The sequence below is a fragment of the Centroberyx affinis genome, unplaced genomic scaffold (genome assembly GCF_046629955.1).
Source record: "Centroberyx affinis isolate AG114_WGS23_722 - 3 ecotype Tasmania unplaced genomic scaffold, CSIRO-AGI_Caff_v1 ptg002889l_1, whole genome shotgun sequence".
NCBI classification, from domain to species: Eukaryota; Metazoa; Chordata; class Actinopteri; order Beryciformes; family Berycidae; genus Centroberyx; species Centroberyx affinis.
This window is the reverse complement of record NW_027281018.1, coordinates 14,372-40,655: the sequence shown is the minus strand read 5'-3', so window position 1 is coordinate 40,655 and position 26,284 is coordinate 14,372. Positions and strand designations below refer to the sequence as shown.

General features: G+C 42.2%; 3 protein-coding genes across 4 annotated transcripts; 2 read left to right on the top strand and 1 right to left on the bottom strand.

Moving 5' to 3' along the window:
- Positions 1-535: 535 nt before the first annotated feature.
- ilk (integrin-linked kinase) lies at positions 536-8,304 on the top strand. Of its 2 annotated transcripts, none has more exons than XM_071536539.1 (13): positions 536-644; positions 1,296-1,525; positions 3,625-3,790; positions 3,903-3,998; positions 4,230-4,326; positions 4,483-4,566; positions 4,654-4,739; positions 4,834-4,943; positions 5,972-6,099; positions 6,360-6,481; positions 6,796-6,895; positions 7,185-7,315; positions 7,707-8,304. In XM_071536539.1, exons 2-13 carry the CDS (start codon positions 1,437-1,439, stop codon positions 7,854-7,856), a joined length of 1,359 nt encoding a protein of 452 aa, XP_071392640.1. In that variant the 5' UTR covers positions 536-644; positions 1,296-1,436; the 3' UTR covers positions 7,857-8,304. The 2 variants fall into 2 exon arrangements, with proteins under 2 accessions (XP_071392640.1, XP_071392641.1); XM_071536540.1 differs by having other exon boundaries at positions 548-644; positions 1,334-1,525.
- Positions 8,305-9,154: 850 nt separating this feature from the next.
- smpd1 (sphingomyelin phosphodiesterase 1) lies at positions 9,155-16,665 on the top strand. The gene is made up of 9 exons (XM_071536537.1): positions 9,155-9,308; positions 9,506-9,767; positions 10,445-10,765; positions 11,348-11,628; positions 12,447-12,620; positions 13,014-13,185; positions 13,496-13,572; positions 14,306-14,451; positions 14,646-16,665. Exons 2-9 carry the CDS (start codon positions 9,549-9,551, stop codon positions 15,071-15,073), a joined length of 1,818 nt encoding a protein of 605 aa, XP_071392638.1. The 5' UTR covers positions 9,155-9,308; positions 9,506-9,548; the 3' UTR covers positions 15,074-16,665.
- Positions 16,666-16,755: 90 nt separating this feature from the next.
- Positions 16,756-25,096, bottom strand: tpte (transmembrane phosphatase with tensin homology). The gene is made up of 19 exons (XM_071536543.1): positions 24,660-25,096; positions 24,163-24,269; positions 23,797-23,877; positions 23,646-23,693; positions 23,381-23,542; positions 22,848-22,967; positions 22,204-22,303; positions 22,013-22,076; positions 21,821-21,885; positions 21,481-21,541; positions 21,312-21,393; positions 20,859-20,947; positions 20,660-20,721; positions 20,481-20,561; positions 19,573-19,678; positions 19,379-19,476; positions 19,187-19,282; positions 19,009-19,079; positions 16,756-18,512 (listed from the first exon to the last, which is right to left on the bottom strand). The coding sequence occupies exons 2-19, from the start codon at positions 24,210-24,212 to the stop codon at positions 18,407-18,409; spliced, it is 1,542 nt and encodes a 513-aa protein (XP_071392644.1). The 5' UTR covers positions 24,213-24,269; positions 24,660-25,096; the 3' UTR covers positions 16,756-18,406.
- Positions 25,097-26,284: the final 1,188 nt, after the last annotated feature.

Below are 26,284 nucleotides of genomic sequence, written 5' to 3'. Positions count from 1 at the left end.
GATCACCAGAAGGTACCGAAGAGAATTAGGTGAAAAATTTGAGTTCTGAGATGGATCTTAGAATTCTAAGAATAAAGTGAGAATTCTGAGAATTAAGTCAGAATTCCGACTTTAAACTCAGAATTCTGACTTTCATTATGAGTCTCATTATAAGTCAGTAGGAACAAAAAATCAACTGTATTTTCAATTAGATTTTTTTTTTTTCCCTTGAAAAAAAAAAACTATCCTCATATCAATTTTACAGTTCGCTATGATGCATACTATAAATGTACCTCATAAAACTGTTGTCAGATCCAAAAAGTTGGGTAAACTCCATTCCGCAAATAAAAATGTGCTTAAAGTGAGTTTATGTGGATTTACCCTCCATTATCATCCCTGGTGGCTGATCTGTTCTGACCGCAGCGAGGCAAACTGGCAGAAGTAGCAGATGCTGTAACAACTCTTTCCAGTAGGCGTCAGTATTGTGTCACTGTCCCGGGACACAGATGCCAGTAGCCCCATACAGCAGAACTCCCAACTTCTCCCCAGTAGACTACATCAAACCAGAGGAGCGGGGCGTGGACACACAGAGACCGACCTAAGAGAATTTCTGGAGACGGGCGACTTAGCGGGGGGAAAAACTGACTTTTATCGCTTTGTAACCGGTAAGAGATTTGAGAAAAGTTTTGTATGTTAAATAGTTTTGTTTTTAATCCTGGTGCGTGTTTGTTGTGGATGCCCCACTTGATGGCTTCTTGACAATAGATTTCAAAGAGTTCCATTAGGCCAACCCACCGAGGAAGACTAAGCACGGGGAAAATGTGGGAATGTACTGTACTATTTATAGTATTCAACTTAATAATTACATTTCATTGTACTCTATGGGCTGTTTATGTTTCTTTGTGCAACAGCTAATGTAACCGTTTCTGCCCTTAAATAACCTTACGGGATAGCACTATTTTAATCCTATAATGAATTTTAGAAGGTTTCTGGAAAGATATCACTGTCCCTACAAGACTATTATAGGAATATTATAGTGATACCATAGGAGACAAACTCACAGCAAACCACAAACACTGTAAGTTCCTATAGGAATATTATAGTGATTCTAATTTAGGGAAATCTATCAAGAGCACCACATACACACTGTGATGGACATTAATCCTACTCAATTGTTCAAATGACAGTGAATGATGTAGGTTTGCCCAGCTCCATCAAGCCCTAATGTATACAGTAGTGTGCCCAAATATTTTTCCACAAGCCTTTAAGTTGAATTCCTTTTAAAATGAAACTGTCCTCCTGTGATTTTCTCATAGCTCTTGGATAAGGAGCCTTTGTTCTACTCTTCTTCTAGGCTACTTGTCCCTGATCTCATAAGAGACAGGGGGGAGTAGATTGGGTAGAAACTAAGGAAAAGAAAAGAAAAGAAAAACACCCAAGAGTGGAAACCTACAACCATGGATGACATCTTCACACAGTGTCGGGAGGGCAACTCTGTGGCTGTTCGTCTGTGGTTGGACAACACAGAGAATGACCTCAACTTGGGGTAAATGGACACACACACACACACACACACACACACACACACACACACCTCACCCCAATAAAGTGTGTTCAGTAATATGCATAAGACTCAGTGACTCTGCTTTGCCAGAGAATGGTCTGAAGTGATGGGAGTTGACTTCATAGCCAGCGTACCACATTTGGTATGGTAGGTGAGCAATTCTGTGTGTGTGTTTGTGTGTGTGTGTGTGTGTGTGTGTGTGTATGTGTGTGTGTATACAGAGAGATCCCTGGCACATTAGAGGTGGTCAAATAGTTTCCATATTGTGCACTCTCTGGATCTCCAGATTCTGCTGAACATCACCACTCCGATTCTATTCTGTTTTTTTCTTCTTCTTCTTCTCAGGTTTCTCTCCTTGTGATGTCATCCCCCAAAATTGTGTGTGTGTGTGTGTGTGTGTAAAAGTAGTGAAGGATTTAGGGAAGGTTTTGTGGTGAAATAAATGACGCTAAACAACAGAATATAACTTAAAACTCATCAACACCAGAGAAGGCAGTGAAAAGCGGAGTTATTGCTGTAGATGTAGAAACCATAGCTGTTTTGGGTATGTGGAGCAGTTCTGCTGGTTTAGATCATTTCCTAGAAAGTGCAGTTTCCACTACCAAAGGCCTTGGTTATCTCATTCTTGGGCCAGGCCATATATGTGCAGTTTGTTGACGTTTGTTGACGTTGAGGCCTGTGGAGCTCCCAGCCAACCACGCAGCAGCCAAGGCCATTTCCTCTGCTCAGCTCCATACAGGGCTGGGCCCTCTCTGACCCAGCTCCTCAGGCAGCTCGCTGCAGTCCCACATAAACATCTGAGAGACCAGTCATTATGCTGCAGGCCTGCTGCTTTGGCTGTTTCTCTGAAGAGGGCTCAACTGTGCGGATCAACCCATTTTTCCTCATTCAGAATGCCCAATAATGTGTAATAAGTGTAATGTGGTGGTGGGAAACTATGTTGTTTACTTGGGACTGAAATCCTCTTCCTGTCCTGTTTTTTTGGCGCAAAAGTTAGTCCACTGAGACAAACTTAAATGCCATTCCACAACTCCCCCTGGAGCTGTGTGTATATGAGCGAGCGACATAGAGAGACACAGAGAAACAGAGAGAGAGAAAATGTGGCTGAGGATTCCACTGTGTATTTTCCCCTCTGTCATTCCTGAGTTTTTTTTCCTCCCTACTTTTTATAGCACACACGGTTGGTCACAGGAAGAACTGTCTGTCCATATGTTGGGTCTGAATGGGCAGAGAATGCAACAGCTATTTTACTAGAGTGTGAGCTAACACTGTAGCTACTATGTTATCAGACATACAGGCTATACAAGCCCCTCTTGGGTTTTATTGTCAAACAGTGTGTAGTTTGTGGCTTGGCAGAGAATTGTGAGAAACACCAGCAGCTGCCTTGCGGTCAACTATAGTAAAGGAGTTTTGGGTGAAGGGGGCAGTCACACGTAGGTGATAGGTTGGTTCCTGGTAGAGTGTAGTAGTGCTGTGTGAACTGTCTGTGTTTGTGTCTTCGCATGTGACTACATTAACAGGCATACCTGCATTCACAGACATATATAACGCTAGGTCACTCATCAAATGGAAATAGGTGGCAGGCGACACAAGGAAGTATGTGCTTATGTCTAAATAAAGATAGGTAGGTAGGGGGCAGGATAACGTGTGTGTGTGTGTGTGTGTGTGTGAGAGAGAGAGAGAGAGAGAGAGAGGGAGAACTAGACAGATAGTATTTTGTCAAGTGATATATGCTCAGAGTTGTGAAGTGAAACTGAAACTGGGGGTCTCAGCTATCTGACCCAGACAGACAGCCACCATCACCCCAAGCACCCCCCAACACACACACACACACACACACACACACACACAAATGTTTCACAGGAAGGAGCCAGGCTTCTACCTTATCTTCCCCGCCCACTGTCGTCTCCCACTGTAAAAATCTATAACATTCTAGACATTCCATTCATTTTCTGTGTTAAAAAAAAAATTACATTCACCGCCGCTTAAACATAGACAAGCTTGTGAGCTTCCTAAGTTAATTTTGGATTTGACCTTCCTTGCCCCCTCTCTTCCTTGCTCCCCTCTCTGTGTGTCTTCAGTGATGACCACGGCTTCAGCCCCCTCCACTGGGCGTGCAGGGAAGGGAGGAGCGGTGTTGTTGACATGCTCATCATGAGAGGCGCTCGCATCAACGTGATGAACCGGGGCGATGATACCCCGCTACACCTCGCTGCCAGCCACGGACATAGAGACATCGTGGCTAAGGTGCACGCACTCACAACACTAAATGAAGTCTTTTTTTATTGCTATGTCTTCTAACTGTACTTGATGATAAATGTCACTCTGCTAACAAATTCTTCTGCATGCTGAATGGCAGCTGATTCAGTGCAAAGCCGACCCCAACACAGTCAACGAACATGGAAACACGCCGCTCCACTACGCCTGCTTCTGGGGGCAAGATGAAGTGGCAGAGGTATAATGCGCGCGCACACACACACACACACACACACACACACTCCAGTTCCTCAGCCTTGCCCTCTTCTGGGGAGAAACAGTTACTGCAGTAGACTCATTTTCTTAGTCAGTGCTGAAGGTCTGACTGCACCCAATATCCTCGCTTGTAATTCAAAATCAGTTTTTTGAGATAATCAGTTTTTCTGATTTGCTGATCTGTGAATGACCTAGTGCATTCCCTCTTCCTCAGGACCTGGTAGCCAGCGGTGCCCAGGTGTGTATATGTAACAGATACGGGCAAACACCTCTGGATAAGGCCAAGCCCCACCTAAGCCAGCTGCTTCAAGGTCAGAGGTCATTTTATAGTCATATTATCATCAAACCCTTTACACACTCAAAGGTTTTTTCATGTATAAATAATAGTAGACATTATCCCTACAAAATGAGAATGATCACAGCTTGATTTTCCTGTTCCTTACTTCTGTTCGTCTCTCTGTTGTTAGAAAAGGCAGAGAAACAGGGCCAGAATATGACCAAAGTCCCCTATAAGGAAACTTTCTGGAAGGGCACCATGCGGACGCGGCCCCGTGAGTAACATTCACTTCATAAAACGCACAAAAACATATCATATCAGTTTATTTGTTTGACTGATCTATTTTTTTGTGCTCTATCAGGTAATGGTACTCTCAACAAGCAGGCTGGTATTGACTATAAGCAGCTATCGCTCCTGGCCAAGATCAATGACAACCACTCTGGAGAGGTCAGTCCCGCTCTGTGTTTACTGCCGTTTGTCAGCCTGTTTTTCAGTTATGAACGCCGCTCATCATCTATTACATTATGTACTCTGTCTGTAGTTATGGCAGGGTCGTTGGCAGGGGGATGAGATCATAGTGAAGGTGCTGCAGGTGAGAGACTGGACCACCAGGAAGAGCAGAGACTTCAACGAGGAGCATCCTAAACTCAGGTAAATTACACATCAGCATTCCCACAGTTAAAAGTGTTTTTTAACTTGGTGCCAGTCGTCTAGGTTTCCCCTCTCCTTTACATTATTCCTGATGGTGTCTGCACACAGTCAGCGTAGTTGAAGATGTCTGGGATCATTTTCCTACCATGAGAAGAAGAAATTTGCTGCCATTTGTTTTTGTACAGTATGAAAAACAACCTCCACAGACTAGATAATCCATCAACGTCAGAGTTTCTGTTCTATCCTTATTTCATTGTGCCTAAGTGTGTTTTCATATCAGTGTGTGCATTTCGTTACACTCGGCTTACTGTCAGTCACCTGACACCCACAGGAAGAAATGGAAGTCTCTGCCATAAAATAATCCCTCAAAACATCCAGCCTTACAAACTTTATTGTCACATCCAGTCTTTTTATTTAGGACATTGTTGACGTTGTAAAGTTTGTATTTTCAAAACGACAACACCAGTATTCCCCTTGTATTCTTGTCCCTTCCACCACTATCAACTCAAGCAATAACTAACTGATACAAAAGTTAGAAATCATACGCACAATAAAAAGCGTGTAGAGAAACCAAGACATTAAAGGAATACTTTGGGCCTCATTCACAAAACTTTCTTAAATTCTTCTTACTTTTGTTCTTGAGAAAAGTGCCTATGGAAAACATTCATAAAACATGCGGCAAGATTTTGCGTGTGCCCTCAGGCATTTCTGATGCTGAATGCCAGTTGTTTGTAAATTGGAAACGCGTGCCTGTGGATGATGATTAGCACAGGTAGACGCCCTGGCAACCTATAAAAGGTGTGCTGAAACACTGGTGAAGTTCGTATGTCAATATAACACACGGTTAGCTGCCTTCTCCAAAACAACTGGAGTGAATGGAAACCGTTTCTTTAGAGTTCCAAAAACGGCAAAAAATGACCATAAAATGACTCCAAACATAATCCAATTGCTCTGAAGCCAAATTGATGGCGCTGTTTGTCCAAAAATCCAATATTTACCTCATTATCTCCCTCCCCTCTTCTCCACAGGATCTTTTCTCACCCAAACATTCTGCCTGTTCTTGGTGCCTGTCAGTCGCCCCCCTCCCCTCACCCCATCATCATCACCCACTACATGCCGTATGGATCCCTCTACAACATACTGCACCAGGGCACTAGTGAGTACCTTGTATGTGTTTGTATGCTCACATACACACAACACAGGAGATGGTTAACAATACATTACCTTTAATTCCATCCAAAAGCAATATCACCATATATTGTTCTAATGATCTTAGGTGATTCAGTGTCAATTTTTGAACATGAACAAGTCTCCTAAAACTAGAATTGAGAGGTGGCATCTAACTCCCATCTTTACCTCTCCTCTCCTCTCCTCTCCTCTCCTCTTCCTCTTTCTCATACACTTTTTCTTCCTCAGCTTTGGTGGTAGACCAGACCCAAGCAGTGAAGTTTGCATTGGACATTGCCAGTGGCATGGCTTTCCTCCACACTTTAGAACCAATGGTTTCACGGCTTTTTCTCAACAGCAAGCATGTCATGGTGAGACCCTGCTCCACAACGCACACACACACACTTTGGAGGCCCAATGTTAAACTGTAAGATCCTAACCTATTACTGTCATTACAGTAACTGAAAATCGATATATTCACATCTGCAGCATCTCTCTGGCACTGTTTTCTAAGGCTTAACAATGAGAAGTACTCCACTCAGTAGCAGTGTTATGCATTTACATAAATAAGACAGTGTGAGCAATTCCTCTCTATAAATTCCACTCCACTCACACATGCTATTCCTGGGATTCATTCACCAGCCTGGTGTTTGATTACTAACTAGCTGATGTGATTAACTGTCAGATTGATGAAGACATGACAGCCAGGATAAGCATGGCAGATGCCAAGTTCTCCTTCCAGTGTCCTGGTCGGATGTACTCTCCGGCATGGATGGCCCCTGAAGGTATTTATTCCTCTTTTCCTCTTTCTGCTCCTCCCTCCCGCCTACTTCCAACCTCCTTCTCCCATTGTGCCTCCTTAGACTTTATGAGTCAGACTCCCATCATCCACCGCAGGACATACTGTACTGTGTAATTTAGTCCCAGCTGTTCAGAGGTAGTCGCACGCTGTTTATCTTGTGTTGCTCATGTTAACAGAATGAAGACAAACCGGCTGTGTAATCCCCCTTTATCTTCACTCCTATTTTCCCGTCACTCCTTCTTCTTTTAAATCATTCTGCCCTTATCTGTCAGCCCTTCAGAAGAGGCCCGAAGACATCAACAGGAGATCGGCTGACATGTGGAGCTTTGCAGTGTTACTGTGGGAGCTGGTGACCAGAGAGGTTCCCTTTGCTGACCTCTCACACATGGAGATAGGCATGAAGGTGAGTGAGTGTGTGTGTGAGTGTGTGTGCATGGGACATTCTGCCATTGCTAGAATGATTTGTGGCTCAGAAATAAACATAAATCTGCACAGTCGTACTTTGTTGTCATTGAACTTTTATTTATTACATCATATCATTGTTTTATCAAATTGTGAAACCCATATCACGTATGTTATCATGAGATAAGCATATTGTCCCTCCCTAGTGTGCATTCACGTATTTGTGTGTATTTATTTACCTAACCATAGACCTAGATGTCCACATTCACATCCACATATACCTTAGAAATATCCCACCACACACACACACACCATACCTTCCGAATATCCCAAGGCATTCACATTCCTGTGTATGGATGGACACCAACAGCAACTCTCTCTCTCCCGCTCAGGTGGCCCTCGAGGGTCTTCGGCCCACCATCCCACCGGGGATCTCTCCTCACATCTGTAAGCTGATGCGGCTCTGCATGAACGAGGACCCAGCCAAGAGACCCAAGTTCGACATGATCGTCCCCATCCTGGAGAAGATGCAAGACAAGTGAATGCCACCACAGCAATTCACCCAGTCCTGTGTTGTTGTTGCTTTTTTTTTTTTTTTACAGTCAAGATTATCAACAAACCACTTTTTCTGTATGTTTCTGTATCTTCACTGAAATCATGTATCTGCTAAGCCACTGTAAATACTCATAATGTCAGAAAGACCACTTCAGCCACTAGTTTCAAACAAGAAGTATTATATTGCTTTTCCTGCATAATTTAAATTTGGCTCATGAATGGGTTTTTTTTGGCCTGGCTATGTTGCTCTTTTATTACAGCCGAAACCTGTTCACTGAAATATTGGCAAACTTCCTAATCTGGTGTGGATCATGTTGGGATTATATTAGGGGATGATTCAGAAAGAACTGCTCATGAACAGATCCAAAGAAATGTGTATAAAAACAATGTTGTGAACAAATACCAATGCAATAAATATTTTATATTTATGACAAATCCATTTTCAGACATCATCTTCCCTCTGTGGAACAATTAATGCTCACTTGTGGTTACATATTTCTCAAAGCACATGTCTTATTTTATATCTTTATAACTTCTACATCTTTTATTGACACATCATTGCCCTGTTTTGCTTCAGGCAGTTTTTTCTTAGTCCATCATCTTAACCTTGTCTTTAAGCTTTAACAAACAGATGAGACTGATGTATTTTTTTAATCAGGTTCACAGTGGAACTGTGTACTTCTGAAGTTTAACCATTTTATTCTTATGTTGTAAGTGAAGCATGCAAATAGTATCTAGATTGGATTGAACTTTTTAAATACATGTGGAATCAATGGTAAACACTAGAAATAATTAAACTCTAGGTCAAAGGTTCCCAAAATGGGGTCCTGAAAATGGTTCCAGGAATAGTTCACTTTCACTATACCACTTACTTGAAGTTAGCCAAATTAGGATCATAGTCTGATCATCATTCTCCCCACTGCTGTTAAATCCCCACCTAGAAACATTTACGGTAAACAGTTTCTATCCCAAATCAAACACAACTAAAACCTCAGTTGGGGTTCTTTGGGACGCAATCTTATCAAATGGGCGTATGTGATCTTATGCAAACATATTTGAGGGTTTTTGACATGAAAAAGCCTAAACAATCTTAGAAAGGTTATAGCCTCTCCCCTTGTGAGAACAAAGACAGCGGGGACAATTGCCATCCAATTAGCGATCAATCTGCAAAAGCTGCAAAGTTTTCAAACAAACAGCCTGGGGTAGAAAAGGATATCTGTGGCACGTGACCAATCAGCTGACACTCTGTTCCTTTCACAAGACCGAGCAGCGACACTCAAAACAACCAGTGTGCGGCTGGCCGGAGCGCACAGTGGAAGGAAGTTTGTCGATCTCGTTTTAATACCACTGTTACTGAAAGGGGAACCAGGACTGTCCTCGGCCTCCTGCTTGTGTTTACAACTCATCTCTTTGCTCTGAGAAGCCGAGACGACTGGGAGGTACAGTGGCGAACGAGCAGCTAGCTAGCTACTTTTTCACTAAGCTATAGTCATGTGTTTTTAACGGACACCGCGGCTCGCATGCAGCGCCAAGTCTTTTGTTTGTGTGTGTGTGTAAGCCATTTCCTTCAAGGTTTATGTTGGTCCACTTCCTTTACACCCTCTCTTGTCTATTTTTGTCCATGTCCTCTGTTTAGGCTGCCAACAAAGAGGTCCCGGAGGACACCTGCTGTCAGGACAATGAGGCTCTCCGCGGTGTCGTCCACCTTTGGGCTGATAGTCTGCGCACTGATTTTGATGTTGCCCCTGTTTGGGACCTCTCACCCGGCCCAGACCACAGGGAAGCCCTCCCTGGTGTTTATGGAGCAGTTTAGCCGCCTGAGGGTCGGATTTAACTGGAGAAACCTCACCTGCCCCGTGTGCAAAGCAGTCTTCACCATCCTTGATATCGCCCTCCTGGTAAGATTTTTAATCTGCCTCTGATCTAAGCTACTCAAAAGGAGACTGGTGCACCTGTAGCTTGCCTAAATCTTATAAATAGGCCTAACAAACAACCTAACATCCTAAAACAACATCATAATAAAGCTTTGGTCCAAACTGGCAACATTGCCCGTTGTGTTTAAACCCATTTCAGAAGCAGATTCCTGTATGCTGTAGTAACTATTCCAGGTTTGGACTAGTAGGGTTACTGGAGTTCACAGACATTTTGACATAGAAAGACCCAGTTCTTGTTTGCTCCCCTCAAACCTAATCTACTTATCCCTTGGTTTTTGTTGCTGATCTTGCACAAAAGCATGATTGAAGTGAGATGACTGAAATTTGTGGTCTTTTGTTGGCTGCTATAGTCCAATAGCTATTTAACTGTGCTTCAAAAACATGCATGCACTACTGGCCAGATTCCTTTTATGATTCAAATCTTCTGCTTGTAAAATATAAGGGGTTTTATTGTCCTCTAGGTAGTTTGACATTAATTCAGTATGATGCACACCAGTATAACCTCCAGGAAGTTTCTGGTTTTAATTTCCGCCAGTGCAATATTGCTAACAAAATACCTTACTCATGCCTTTCCCACCATAGGGTTATGTTCATATTATGTTCCTCCCTCCTTCTCTGATCTTCTTTTAATTTTCTGCTAGACTGATGCGAACGAAGAGCGAGTGGCCCGTGCGGTAGGCGAGGCGTGTATCCGTCTCCACCTGGCCGATGAGCGAGTGTGTCGTGAGATAACGGAGCTGTTCAGGGACGACTTCATCCTGGCCCTACAGGAGTCTCTCCTTTGGCCCTCTGAGGCCTGTGCCCTGCTGTTGGGCTCCTCCTGTGGCAAATTTGACATCTACGCCCCCTGGAACATCACTTTGCCCAAGGTCCCCAAGCCCCCCGTCACACCTCCTTCTCCACCCAAACCTGGTTCCCCACAGAGCCGAATCCTGTTCCTCACAGACATCCACTGGGATCAGGTGAGTGTGAGAGATGAGCTGAACCAAACTGAATTAACTACTCTATAGCCTGTGCTGGTGTATGTCACACTATTGCAAAATTCAATACTGGTAATTCCTGTTACCCCCTTAAATATGGGCTGGCATGCCAGAGTTTGTGTAGTTCCTCAAATTGACACCTTCAGTTCAGTTCAGCCTTTTATTATAATCCCAGAAGGCAATTTGGTTTGCAGTAAAATCAACCACAAACAGAAACGATACATATAAAAACACAGTACAAGCACATAAGTCATGAGAATTTAATAAATAAAAAAAAACATCACTCAGACACTGTAGCAGGCAAAAGTGAATGAATAACAGTGTGCATATTAATATGCAGTTTCATTAATAATGAAAAAAGATAATGGACAGCAGAAAGGAACAATTGTCGTCTATCTCGGTCACAAGGTCATATGTTCAGAAGAAACAGAGTTGAAATTACTGATTGCTTAGTTTTCCCAGGAAATTGGGAAATGACGACCCAGAAAATGGTAGCGGCAGTTTAGTCACCTAAATCGGTTTCAGATCAAGCTCTGCATTTAACACCATCTTTTCCACTGACAGGAGTATGCGGCGGGCAGCAGCGCGGACTGTAAGGACCCTCTCTGTTGTCGTAATGAGTCGGGCGCTCCTAGCTGGCGTCGGAGGGAGGCTGGGTACTGGGGAACCTACAGTAAGTGTGACCTGCCTCTACGGACGGTGGAGAACCTCCTGCAACACGCTGCCAGAACGGGACCCTGGGACTGGGCCTACTGGACCGGAGACATACCAGCACACAATGTTTGGTCTCAGACCAGGAAACAACAGCTGTCTGAGCTTACAGTCATCTCCAGGCTCATCCGCAAGTAATTTTTCTTCATGTTTTTGTTTTTTTTGGCATAAGACGAACATAATTGCTCATCTTAAACATGCATATCAAGTATGCACAGTATGGAATATAAGTGAAACCCACAAATCCAACAAATGAGCACAGAGAACCAAAGAACAGAGAAAAAAATAAATAAATAAATGGTGGGGAAATAAGGGAAGGGTTAGACGGATACATATAGGTTAAATATTGCACAGTACATCCAAGTCACTCTGTGCTATAAAAAGATTTGTCTATAGAATTCTATCATTGAAGAGAAGGAGCAGTGAATTGACGAGGATAGATGTATGCTGACAGAGGTTCCCAAATCCTCCCAAACTCGGCCTTTTGATCCATGTAATTACTTTTTTCAAGTTGCATAAAATGGAGCTCATCTGCAAGTACCAACATGTGCACACACAAGCCTCACACATGCATGGATATCAGTGCACATATAACAGGTTATGAAACTTAATTAGCCAAGGCTCCAGAGAATTGTACCAGCCAGTTACATTTCTTAGCTGTCAGGGTTTACAGTAGAATACACTGATCAAACAAGGTGAAATCTGCACAAGTGGTAAATAAATGTGACAGACATGCCACCCTCAAGTGTGTTGCTGGTGATTAATTATTTGTAACTGGAATTGGATTTCCTGAGTAACGCAGATGCCCCAATTTAACCTCAAAATGCTTTTGTACTCTAAAATTCAGAATGTTTTTGCTCTCACTTTGGTCAAATGTGAGCCAAGTGTAACCTGTAATTGATCCAAGCACCTTTTGACTCCCACCCCTCTTCCCATCTTTTATTCTTTCCAGACACCTGGGGCCTAATGTGACGGTTTACCCTGCTGTAGGGAACCATGAGAGTACACCGGTGAACAGCTTCCCTCCGCCCTTTGTTCACGGCAACAGATCCTCAGCCTGGCTCTACAATACCATGGCAGAGGAATGGGCGCCATGGTTACCAGAGCAGGCCCTGAAGACACTGAGGTTCTTGATTTAAACATTTTCATAGTCTAAATATAAAAGGATTGTTGTCCTTTTAGACTGTATTATGTGTTTACCTCTTTCCTATAGATATAGAGGTCAAGCCACCGCACACAGTGTTAAATGCTGTAGCTAAATAAAACCGAACATTTAGAAATAGATGGTGAAGTAGGATCTCTATATTAGAAGCTGTTGATTATGCAGTTTTGCTGTTGCAATAGTTCACATCCTACAGTTTGGAAACAGAAGTGGTCACGCTTGGGTGTTCTGTTCTGGTGTTCTGCTCCTCTGGGGATTTTGGTTGGTGGCCCCAGAGCTGCTTTTCGCTCTCTGAACAGGAGAGTTACGCTTCAATTATTCACTTCCCCAATTATGTCTTTGGGTGTGCAATTCCAGATATGGAGGATTTTATACAGTGGAGATTCAGCCTGGTCTGAGGGTGGTCTCTCTCAACATGAACTTTTGTGCTCGAGAAAACTTCTGGCTGATGGTGAACTCGACGGATCCGGCCAATCAGCTGCAGTGGCTGGTCCAAATTCTCCAGGCCAGTGAGGACAAGGGGGAGAAGGTGAGTGGAGCAGCAGGAATGAGACAAATGAAGCAGAGAGTTTGAGGGGTAACAATCATTAATGGGGAGGAAAAATATGGTAGCGGAAGTTTGGTTATGAATGCAATGTTAGACCCTTTGCTTAAATGAGTGTGCAGCCACACTTGCTTCATACCGGATGTGGCTAACGGGCTAGCCTTCTAATTTACCTCCCTGCAGTCACTGGTGCTGAGCATGAGGGAGGGAAGATGAGATTACTGCTACATTCATTAGATTTTGAGTTATCAGTGCAATGACCTGCCGTTTTTTGTTTATTTCTTCCTTCTCTCAGGTACACATCATTGGTCACATCCCACCTGGCCTATGTCTTGGCAGCTGGAGCTGGAACTACTATCACATTGTCAACAGGTAGTTGGCTACACAACATGTTAAGTTCAGCTACAGCTGTAGATGTGGAAACAGACAGTCCAGACACTCAAAACGTTTTTAGTTGAGTTGAATTTACTGAGAAAAAGTGAAAATGGGTGAACATGGAAGAAGGTCTAGCCTGTCAGTCGACTTACTCTGTAAAGACAAGTGGAAACAGTATGTGTCGTATCTACTTTCTGTCCTTGAAGTCGCAGAGGACACTGCGTGAAGTTCTGTACAACCAAGCAATGGTGCCTTTATGTTTGATAAAAGTCTCAGAAGCATTCACTTTCTTGAGTGTGGGGACATACTGTACCCACAAGATGAGTATATAAACGCTACACTACTGTTGTGGCAGCCATAAGTGTAATGGCTCAGTTGATCATTACACTTTGCTGGGATTTGACTCTGTGGCACTATTGCAGTTATCTGATGCCAGCTTTGGAGTGAATTTCACTTCAGTAAGCAAGACTTACTGCCAACTACACTTATTTCATTTCCCTACTTTATTTTGAACACGTCCTGGTCAGATGTCCTGTGTGGTTCAGGCTTCTCTGCTTCAAATAATGAAGTAGCTGCACTTTTTAAAGTTCAGTGTTCTGTCTGACTTTGGTTAATGATTGAAAGTAGCGGCATGTGATGGCTCCACTGTTTACACACTATGTATTACCATGGGTGATGATGGCAAGTTTTGTGTGTTTCCCCCTTGTTTAACATCCTTTGTGTCCCCCAGATATGAAAGTACAATTACTGGACAGTTTTTTGGCCATACACACTTTGATGAGTTCCAAATGTTTTACGATGAGGAAACCATGACCCGCCCAGTGGGAGTGGCCTTCATTGCTCCCAGTGTCACCACCTACATCAACCTGAACCCAGGTGAGGGCATGAACTAGTTGAACCATCAGTCCTGATCCTAAGGGAGGAGGACAGTACTGCCCCACCCCCAACACACACACATGCACACACACGGCTGGTAAATTGCCCCACAGGAAGAAAAATGTAAATGCAATGAAAATTCATCATCTGACATTATTACTTAAATGGCTTTGGACTATTTATTCTCCTTCCAGGTTACCGTGTGTACGTGGTGGATGGGAATTACCAGGGCAGCTCTCGTCTGGTGCTTGACCACGAAACGTACATCCTCAACCTCACAGAGGCCAACCACAGTCCGGGTGCTCAGAGTGTACCGAGTCGCCCAGATCCAAACCCCAAATGGACCCTGCTGTACCGTGCCACTGAGGCCTATGGCGTGTCCAGTGTGTTCCCCTCTGACTGGGACGGTCTGATCCGGACCTTCCTCGGTGACGACCGGGTCTTCCAGAGGTTCTGGTACCTGAGACATAAAGGACATGTGTCGGAGCCCTGCAAAGAGACCTGCAAAACCAGCTTGCTCTGCCTCCTGCGCAGTGGGCGCTACGATGAGCTGGAACAGTGTGACCTCCTCAACGGTTTTGGAGGAAACATGGCCCGGGCTGCCAGGAAGACCCTCTGTTGATCCGAGTAGTCAGGACTGAATGTGGAACGGTCGTAACGGACGGGCTGTCAAGAAAAAATGGTGTGACCAAACCTCATCTGAAATTCATCCAAAAAGCGTGTTGAATGTTTTTCAGTGTATTGATTTTTCTTTTTTTGTTTTTGTGGGGGTGGTCCCTCTGGTCTGGTCAGGGCAATAACTTGTAGCTTAAAATCAGTTGGGTCAGCAAGGATTGTATTAGTTTCATAGCAGAAATCTACCTCAGGACCCTTACTCTAAGAGAAAGGTAATGTGGATTTCTTAAACCTTACATTGAGGTTAGGTCTAAAGTATTCTCAATAACGATTTGCATTATCAGCAATGTTTTTCCAAAGAAGTTTGCCTCATTGTGTTTGGCAATAAGCCATGGGTTTGTCAACCACTATTTATGTCAAGACTGTTGTGATTTGCCTAAAATGCGTCCTCTTCCTACTAACCCCTGCCATTCTGTCCATTTCAAGTGAGCAGAGTTGGTTCAAAGTCGTCACAGTGAGTTGGGCAGCAGATTTTTTAAGCCTATCCTATGTGTCCCTAATACTCCTACAACATTTAAAAAGCTTACATGCTGTTTTTCTTCTGAGAAATCAGTGCCAGCCTCTTGTTGGCAGTGCTTTTTGTAAGTCTACAGGGAATGACTCAATATGTCAGTTGCATTCAAGCCCATGCAAGCAGTTCTGTTACGTAGTCTTACTATTACTACAAATGATGGAAGTCTGTGAAATGGCTTGAATGCAATATCAAGATTGTTTTGGTCCCTTTTCATGAATGTCCTATGAGGATTGGTGATCAGGAGGATAGGCTTTTTAAAATCCTGAAGCTTCCCTGTAAAGGGTTTAGTCATAGATAAGAATGACAATTTCTTCTTCTGCCTGCTTCGTGGAAAGCCTTGTGGAAAAGTTTGAAGTTGCCTTGTAAATTTGCATTAAAATTAGCAACCATATCAATTGACCCTTTTATAGATCTGTCCTCTTGAACAATATAGCATTTGCTGCAGTTTGCTTGCTGTTGAAACAGATGAACAGATGTAAGTTGAGCCACTTTGCATTGTGATATGGATTTGAAGGTAGTAACATTGATCTAGGAGGCCGTTACCTTAAAGCACCTGATCCATGTACTGCAGTTAATGGTTTGGGGGTTTTTTTCCTCAGGTTTGAACTTTGCTGATTGCCTTGCAATGAGCAGTTTGGTAGTTGTTATGCATATCTTGACAATACTTTTTGACAATCCTTCCCCTAGCATCACTGTGGGCATTTGCCAGTTTGTAAAGTAAGTAACTTAATGTATAGCACCCTCTGCCTCAGCAAATAAGTCTTCAATCCTAAATGGGGAAAAATATTTTGCATCAAAGTGTACTTCTTAGTCTCTGCACTTTATTTCTGAATTGGGTAGTTAATTTAGAGGTTGAATGGAATAAGTTTGGTGGACCCAGATTGAGTTTGACAGGCGCATTATGAGTGGGAAGTGTGGCAGTGTGATCTCAGACGTTGGTTTACGGTATGTGTGGTGGTAAATGACTGTGACATGTAATGCAAACTGTAAAATATGCAGTAACTTGAAGTTGTTTAAATTATGAATAAAAGATTAATGCTGATACTCCTGTCCACTTGTTTTGTTTGGAGGAAAAACATTTGAATACAAATTCCAAGGTCATTTATTTTGTGGTAATACATTGGTTTCTTAAAAGTGACATGTACTTGTATTCATTTCATATTGTAATCAGAATTTTCCAGCTCATCCACTGCATGACCTTCTCCAGAAGTTATTTTTAAGGCAAATGTAAATATTCACGTAATTCAAAACCTGGCCAATAATCTCTTAGTGTCAACATCCTTCATATCAAAGTGGTCCCTTTTCTCACAGAAACATACCACAAACAAACCTAATATAAAAATAAATGTAGCACATACAGATGTCTAACAGCTCAGTGCAAGAGGTACATCATGGATTGGCAATACTTGCTCAGGAGTGTCACTACTATCAACTGGAGTAGTATGCTCAAGGTACAGGGCTGGTGTTGCCAAAATTACTAAAGTTAAGATTAGCTGTGTGAGTTCCTATGTATGTACCCTTATGAGTAAACTTCACAGTACGCATCAGTTTCTCAGTTTGAAGTGGCATCCTGTCTGCTTCTGGTATGCTGCTCTGTGGTTTCCGCTTTTTTGTAGGGTTTTTTATGCTGCGTGACAAATTGCCTCACTTAGGACATTTAAATCCTGATCTGAAACCCTTCATTCATCCACAGTTCAATACATACAGTAGTAACTACACGCAGAACATTACAAAAATAGCCAGTTTCATATTGGTCAACTTCTTCAAAATCGGATGTTGGAACAGTCCAATTATCAAGAAATGGATGAGGGCAGTTTACAGAAAAAATACTTGATAGCCTGAACCTGGAAAATAGCCCAACCTTTCAGCATTATTCTTTAATCAGGGGAAAATGTTTTCCAATTATTTTGCAAAACCCTAATTCTATGAATATTTTATACTTCTGTCATTTGTCAATACATAGTGTCTATGTTAGCAATTAACAAGAATCATGTTTTTGTTTTCTGTAAACAAATCAGACGTAAAGGTTTTTGAATTATTTAGTTCCTGAATCAGACTATTAGTTTTCACAGTGTGAAACCTATATGTGCACATACACTACATACTTGGTCAACACCCTTAAACTTGGTCATAAGCTTCAAACTAGATATATTGTGGTTGCATACTATGAAGTGTCTAGCTATAGGAGAATTAATGCCTTGTCTCTCTTCTCTTGACTTTTGGATTTGCCTATAGATGCTGACATACTGACTCAATTTCTTGCAGTGCATGTGATGTGACCGTTCACTTTGAGCATCTACTGTTCACACCAATCCACCCTTCCCCTTCTCTTGGACTTCAGCTGGGTCTTTGAGGGCGTGTGAATTAATCTGTAGTGTTTTATAGGCACTGTTAATAGAATCTGCTGAAAAAACTCCCACTGTAAATTTCACTTTGAGTACAGCAAATTTGACTCAGTGGAGGTCCCCACTTCAAAGGCTCAAAAGATCTTAAAAACATTTGAACAAGAATCAAATGTTTTGCCTCTGATGAATGTTTGACATTGGGCTATTTTCAGCTTCATGCTGTTTGAGTTAACATTTATTATTACATCCATGTGCATGATATATATCAGTATGCAGCCCTCATGCATTTCTTGAGTTAGTGTTCATCTACCAATTTCCTTTCATCTGCCATCGTTAAATTTAGAAGAACTGTAACAAGCCATTTTAACTTGTGAACATGTGTCCTTTGATAGAACTTCCTCTTCATCTTTCTAAAGGATTTTTATTCAGGATCTGAGAAGAACATAGTGACTCCAAAATCCTCCTTGTAGAGGTCCCAGGTCTTGGGTTTGTGTGGGTTGTCCAGCTCCTCCCTAGATAGAAACAGCCTGAGGAGAGTTTGGAGGGGATACAGGGAGAAAAATAAGCACAGAGTTTGTCATCAATAAAATGAAAGCTTTTGTTACTTGATATATCACATGATATTCATATGTATGTATGTGTGTATATATATATATATATATATATATATATATATATATATATATATATATGTATGTGATATACAGTATAACAGCACAACCTCGAGATTGATATTGCTTTTATAAAACAGTTCTATAAATTCCACTACCAAGTGTTGCCAAGCAACAACTGTTTATATTAGAACACCTGTAAAGCGGAGTGAAACATAAAAGTCCCAGTGCTGTTATACTGTATATTAGTACTCATGGAATGCCTCCTGTCCAATCAAATTACTTGACCGAAACTAACTGTTGTATAAAGTTGTATACAAAATAACAGCTGAACTTTAAAAGTGCAGAAAAGCAATATCTATTTTAAGTTCTAGAAATCAGAAATAATTGTGACGGAGTGACAGAAACGTACTTGTTATCCTCTATGAAGGAGGTGTTGAACCAGAAGTAGAAGGGACAGTCTTCATATCCTTTTGGCAGACCCTGGTCATGACCAAAACACAAGGCATGTTGAATCATGTTAGGGCTACAGTCATGTCAAACACACGATTCCTTTTCCACAGCTCAAAGGTGTAAATACAAACACTCACAGCACTGGACTCAAACATGACTTTCACATCCCCTTCAACAACAGGCCCATTCTGTAGGCTGATCACCGCTGCATTACTCCCCACGTCAGGAAATACCTGGAAAACAAGCAGAACTCAATCAATCAGCCAATCGATACAATAATCAATGCTTGAGGAGTGTTTGTACTGAGTGACTGATTGTGTAAGACCTACTGTGCAGTTCTCCAGTTTGGCGCACACGCATTGAAATACCAGCTCTTTCCTCACTATTATCTTCACCTTGAGATCGCTGCCGTCACCTCGACCCACGCCTGGAAAGCAACAGAGAGCAAACATTACCAAGAGCACAAACAGATCCACAGAGAAAACAGTTATACAGGAGTGTTCTGCTGGCCTGCGGAGTTTACCTGCTATAGAGTGGATGCGGATGCTCTTGATCCTGAGGCTCTGAGGCGGAGGCAGCTGTCTGTTGAACTTCGTCTTCATGACCTCGTAGTATCCCACGTACCTGCTCTGAGGTTCACACAGACACAACAGAGATGAAACACGCTCACCCACTTTTTCGGTGGCCAATGTTTTGTAAGTGAATTTTTTCCATAGACATTTCAGAAAATCCCAGTATAGTTTGAACCGAGTCAACCAGCTACAAGATGAATCACAAGCTCATAACAAAAGATTCAGGTAAATATATCTATGAAAAATGGAAAAAAAGGCAAGGGTACACTTTTATGTAGCCTACATAGTTTTATACGAGGAAATGAACTACTCATCCCATACAGCATTACGAGTGACAACATTGCCATCATTTTCAACAGTGATACTACACAATATAATTGTGATTACTGATTTGTAATAATTTTCTTCTCTTCATCTCTGAAAAGAAGATGTTTGACTGCAAAACCATAGTGGAGCAGCGTCAAGGTTGGTCAGCCGGTTGTCAGCCGACTAACATCGCTTTGCTCTCATGTGGCTACTAAGTGTGAGCAACTTTGGAGGGGGGTAATGTTTCTATGGTAACAGTGACGTCTCCGATTGGTGGGAGCTCGCTAAAGTTTGTGGGTAGTGTATTATTTCACAAGGAATTAGTCAACCTTACACTGTTGAATCGTTATGACAAATTCCCAATGGGAAAAATGAATGGAAATTTACTGCCAGAACCCAGTGTTTCAGCTCTATAGCACCCACACAATCACAATCTCAACTCGGTAAATACTCCATTCAACTAGTCCTAAAATTACATCATTTCTAAATCAATACTTCTATTGAATACAAAAAAAGTCTTCTCTAAAGTTTGGCTCCTGAGTCTTGTCTTTACCTGAGAGGGAGTCTCCACTCCCTGAAACTTGGAGCTCCGACTCTTGTCTGTCCTCCTCTCCCCAAAATACTCGAGACTGTCCTGGTGGACAAACAGAGATGAAGACAAGGAAGTCACAATTCAAAAGGTTTGGCTGATTCATTGTCCTGAACATAGTTGCAGAGAACTGAAGGACCTACCTGTGCACTCTCAAACTGGTTGCTGTCAATAAGCCAGGTGCACACCAGAGTACCAGTGCGTCCTGTGAACCAGAGCAGCAACATTATGACACTGCTGGTGCAAGTGTTTTATTCAGCCAGTAGAGGGCAATCTGAGACTAAAAATCACACCATTTTGAAGACTGCTCAATACAAGACATTTACAGATCTTTGAAATCACCTTTTCCTCCTTTACAGTGAATAGCAATGATGTTTTTCGGATCAGCAGACATCCAGTCCCTCACGTTTGCTGTGTATTTCAGCATGTCCCTGAGGACACACAAACACATGAGAATGAGAGTGAGAGGGATGAGTAGTGCTACAACAAATGGGTACTGCTAGTTAATGATCTTTCTTAATCCTGTGTTTCTAATCTTATGTATGCAAATTATAAAGAAATCTTTGCAGTCAGTGCACACATACTGGTAAATATGCCTTTGAGGACATTCTTTACAGTGATTATGTGAACTTTGGTGATGACAACCCATTGCATCACTGCAGTACTCACAATATTACAGTAAAGAACGCCCTCTTGTGCATTATCGCTGCAATCTCAATAGTGCTTCAGTATGATTTCAAGCAAAAGAAAAACACCTAAGAAGAACGACGCATTGTGACAGAGGATGTTACTCACTCCAAGGAGGGAACGTTGTGGTCGTCTATAAACACCCGCTCAACCCTGTAGTGGAAGAACTTTGGGTCATAGCCTTTCTCACCTGGGAACAGAAGATGATAGTGAGATGCTGTGTGAACTCCTATAGAAAGGAAATACATGTGACATGTGAGAGGGAGAGCAAACTTACTGCAGAGGTTGAAAACTTTATAGTGGCCTTCATGTTTAGTGTCCAGGAACCTGGCCACCTCCTAAACGGAGAAAGAAGGGAAATAGGCTAAAGCTTCTATGGAGATGAGTGCATGTGTGTGTGTGTGTGTGTGTGTGTGTATGTGTCTTTCTTGCCTTCTTAATTGGTGGCTTGCTTGTGAAAATGGTAGCTATGAACAACTTCATTACAAGAACTGTGATTGCTGCATAATTGGTTTGCAAAAAAGCTGCAAAAGTGATGAAGATGAACATGCTGAGATGGAATCTTCAGTGTGTGTGTGTGTGTGTGTACGTGTGTGTCCAGGTCCTGACCCGCTTACCTTGATTGGATTCCTGTAGAAGGACTGCTTCCCAGAGGAGGGGAAAGACATAGCGATGACACGATCTAGAGTCGGGGTGAAGATGCAGTTGCTTGGTATAATTCTTTGCAATGTATTCTTGCTGTATATTCTGGCATGCATGTACAGTGTGTTTTTTTTGCGTGGTGCAGGTGCACAGTGTGTTACACCTACCTGTGACATAGGTAAGGTCCAGGTCAAATCCATCCTTCTGATAACGCCGCTTATTCTCAGAAACCTGACAATAAAACACCAAGAGTCAGTGATTAGGAGGTGGTAGACAAATGGAACATCCAGGGATTCTCCATTTGGTTTTGCTGCATGAGGTATTCATGATTTGGGTGTTGCCATGGGGATGACCTCACCATCCTCCTGGTGACCTTCTCCAGCTCTTTCTTCTGAGATGCCAGTCTGAAGACCCTCACCAGGATTATTACTCTCAGAGAACGCAGAAACGTCACCACCCTGGTGATGAATGAACAAACAAACATTTCAACATATTATTGAACAAAGTAATTTAATGAAAAATAATATACACACACACACAGGCACACATATCTCATTAACACTATGAAGGAGATAGCAATAATATACTGTATGCCACTTGACTTTAACTTTAAACATTTACACTAAACGCAGCTCTAGTGGAAATGGAATCTCCATCCTTTGCAGTATTAACAAAGTGGTCCCCAAACTTTGGGGGTACTGTAACAAAATTCTCCATCTAATCTGGGCACATGGTGTTTGTTTATACTTAACAATAATCCTGGGTAACTAGTACACAAATTTGAGGGTAATGATAGGGTAAAACCCCTGGACTTTCCAGATATTCAGATATCTACTATTATTATGCCCAAATGCAATCTTCCTCCAGACCCCACATAGCTTTCCATGCACCTCTGTTTTTGTGCATTCACTACAAAGAAACCCAAAGTCTTATGTGATTGCATGAGCAATTAATAGTACTATCGGTTGGCTATTAGCTGGTAAGATAGGTAAAACCCAGTACCTGGGGATGAGGCTGGTTCCTGACAGGTCAGAGAAGGTATAGACCATGGTGACCACCAGTGTGATAACCACAACACAGGCATCTATGATGTTCAGTTTGGAGCTGAAGTACACCTTGAACCTGCAAGGCAATCACAAGAGACAGTTTACATACTGCAGACAGAACACAGAACATGCAACTAAATGTACGCACCTGAATCTCAATCAATATGTTTTTTCTAACTGGTTAGCAAAGGTGCACGGTAGTTATTTGGTGACAAAAGTACGACACTGACAGAAAGTGAGTCACTGCGGTTCCCCAAGGACCAGCCCTATGCATGCAACACATTTCCTGTCCAACGTCCTGTTCGTAACGTCCTGTTTAACAGCTAATCAGAATTACCAACTTTGCTGACAACTTTCTGCTGACACAGGATTCTAGGGAATGTTTGCATCACTCTTTCACACAACTGTCACTCTCTCTCTCTCTCTCTCTCTCTGTCTCTCTCACACACACACACACACACACATGCAAGCCCTTCCTTTCTCACTCACCCCTCCACATAGACCCGCAGGAGAACGTCGAGGAGGAAAAAGAAGGAGATGGTGAGGGACACGGCCTCCAAGGCGTTTCCAAGCTCTCTGCTCCTGGCCGGCAGGGACAAGTCCACGATCACCAGCACAAAGTCCACCAGGATCAGTACCATACCAAATGCACTAGGGAAACACAGACACAGGTAAACTCCACCACCATCATCTTCATCATCATCATCATCATTTCCCCAAGACCTCGCCGAAAGAGTTCCCCAAACACACTCACCGGAACCCGAAGGACATAACAAAAGGTGTTATCTTCTTCCGGATATTACTGCAGAGGAGGAAGGGAGGTGATACTAGTCAGTCAGTGTGCTTCAGAATAACAGGTGTTGAATACAAATATATGCTGTGCAGTCCAAGCAGTATGAACTTACTGGTACAAAGTGTCTGGTTCAACACTGTCGTCCTTCCCATCATCGATCTCCACTTTAGCATCCTCCATCTTATCCATATTTCTGATGTTTTGATTAGATAGTTAGATAGATACAGTAGATAGATAGATAGATAGATAGATAGATAGATAGATAGATAGATAAAAGGTGGAAAAAATATATAACCTATACATAACCTGCACAACAGCACTACATTCACACATCAGAATGCAGCCTATGGAGTTGTAAACATTGTAGTATTCATATAAAAATCCACACAGATTAAAGGTTGACTGTCGCATGTTTGTGCTTAGTCATGTTGCTGGTAATATATATATATATATATATATATATTTTTTTTTTACTCACCCATTAACACCTGTGGAATCCAACCCTGGGCTGAAGTGGACAGAGGACATGATGTGTGTGTGTGTGTTCTGCAACTCTTCTCACTTTGTTCTGAACGTCTTTTTTTTCTGGATTGAAAAACAGGAGTGACAAAACATTAAACTTCCCTGTTTGGCATGCTGGCGGTTACAATGTAAAAGGGAAGACAGAGGACAAAAACGGTGTGTCCAAGGATATTTGAGGACATCAGTCTCTCATACACACTCTCTCTAAAAGAAAGAAAGTCAGACACACGCACACAAATTGATTAGACTTCTTATCCGCATGCATGAGTTCATGTTCATCATTAGCTGGTAAAAACTAATTACACAGCAATCAGAGTTCTGATAATGAAGTTGATCGTGGGCAGCATTTTTGCAAGAAATCCATGCAAGAAAGAAGCCTATCCATGATTTATCATTGCAAGCAAAATCTAGACTACCAGTTAAATTTATATTATCAATATTTTTAATACAAACCATCCAATTTTCAGATCATCTGGGCCAAGTTCCTTCCCTCAATCCTTTCCTCGCCTTGGTATGTTTGTTTTGTTGATCCAGCCGAGACCAAATTCCCCCCAAAAAACTAGTTCATTTCTAGTCGCACCGCCAGCTCAGCGTTAGGATTGTCATTCGCGATATTATACGAGGGTTTTGTCTTGTGACTCTTTCTTGTGAAGACAGAGGAACGCGGTTCAAAGGTTAATCGGGTATAGTTTTTTCCATCCATCCACTATTCCTCCTCTGTTTTGCAAACGTAGCGGTTTCGGACTTCCTGGACCGCAATAAAAACGCTCAGCCTTTTCCTCTTGCATTACTTTCCCCCAGTACACTCACATCAAGCTGAACCCAGCGCAGTAAGCTCGTGCCTAGAGTCTCGCAAAGTTATTCGAACTATTTTACAATGTGCTGCACTAAAAGTCGCATCTCAGTCTTCCTCCTCTGTCACATCTGGTTTTAATAGAACTTGCATTCCCAAGTTGAATGCGAAATAGTCCCATCCCCTCCGTATCCCATCGCTGCAAACATATGAAACATGTTTTTTGCTTACGTGCTGGAGGGTAAACCCACCTTACCTTAGTTTTACCCACCTTTTTAATTTGCAAAATCGAGTTTACTCTCCATTTACAGAAATCGGTATGATATAGAATTCACAGTAGGGGAGAATGGGGTAAAATGAGCCACTTTGATGAGCCAGGTTTGTGCTCCTAATTCTATGGTAAAATAAATGTGTGTGTGTGTGTTTATTTCTAACAAGAATATTGAGCATTCATGGAAATTCATCTGTAGCTAATATGGTTTTGTCTTTCTGGCACAACTTGGCCAGGTAAGGGTAGGTTGAGCCCTACAGGGGCAAAATGTTACACAACCTAAAACCCTTATTTTTGTCCTTTTCAGTCTTTTCACTAGGGCGTCTCCAGCACGCAGGGAAGGACCGGAACAGACTGTCTCATAACAGCATAACTGATGTTTACTTAAGTTTAACATGAAGATGATGGTGATAATTCATCTTATTTTCAAAAGTATAACAATGCTCAATGTGGTCAACACAACTGCCAACAATGTCTGTCATAACCTGTTCATGAAACTTCTCCTTTGACTGGTATGGTACGCCTTTGTTGGTTCTGTGTTTGGAATCTTGTGGCATAATGATATATATTTACTCTGTAATTAGAAAATACATGTTTAAATTAGCTACATTTCAATAGCATGTAAATGTAATTAGTTTGGGGTTAAGCTGCATGAGCCATTGGCTTAACCTGCCCCAGGGCTCGTGGCACATGTTACCCGACATCCGTTTTGAAAAAACGGATGTCTCCTTAGGCCCACAGTTATGTTATGACTCAGTTTTGTAACTTATAAAGCCTTAAACTAATGTATAATAAAGGCTCAAATGTATCTACTTCGATTTAGAGGAGACCTGACTCTTTAACCTGGCTCTCTTCCCATATCTGCTCTCCTCCATCACGGATTCAAAGAAATTAATTATTTTTCCTAAATCTGTGATGACATGATTAATTTTGGGTTTGGTTATCTAGATACAAGGTGACTCATCTTAACCACAGGTTCAATTTACCCTGCTCTCTCCATTACATCATAAAGGG

Bases quoted from the DNA above. Each gene is read 5' to 3' on its own strand.
- smpd1 (XM_071536537.1), top strand. From the start codon at position 9,549: ATGAGGCTCTCCGCGGTGTCGTCCACCTTTGGGCTGATAGTCTGCGCA. The intron at 11,629-12,446 runs GTAATTTTTCTT...TATTCTTTCCAG, and splicing joins ATCTCCAGGCTCATCCGCAA to ACACCTGGGGCCTAATGTGA. The intron at 14,452-14,645 runs GTGAGGGCATGA...TTCTCCTTCCAG, and splicing joins CTACATCAACCTGAACCCAG to GTTACCGTGTGTACGTGGTG.
- tpte (XM_071536543.1), bottom strand. From the start codon at position 24,212: ATGTCCTCTGTCCACTTCAGCCCAGGGTTGGATTCCACAGGTGTTAAT. The intron at 23,543-23,645 runs GTGAGTGTGTTT...GTGTTTCCCTAG, and splicing joins GTTATGTCCTTCGGGTTCCG to TGCATTTGGTATGGTACTGA. The intron at 21,886-22,012 runs GTAGGTGTAACA...CCCCGACTCTAG, and splicing joins GGACCTTACCTATGTCACAG to ATCGTGTCATCGCTATGTCT.
- ilk (XM_071536539.1), top strand. From the start codon at position 1,437: ATGGATGACATCTTCACACAGTGTCGGGAGGGCAACTCTGTGGCTGTT. The intron at 1,526-3,624 runs GTAAATGGACAC...GTGTGTCTTCAG, and splicing joins GAGAATGACCTCAACTTGGG to TGATGACCACGGCTTCAGCC. The intron at 3,999-4,229 runs GTATAATGCGCG...CCTCTTCCTCAG, and splicing joins GGCAAGATGAAGTGGCAGAG to GACCTGGTAGCCAGCGGTGC.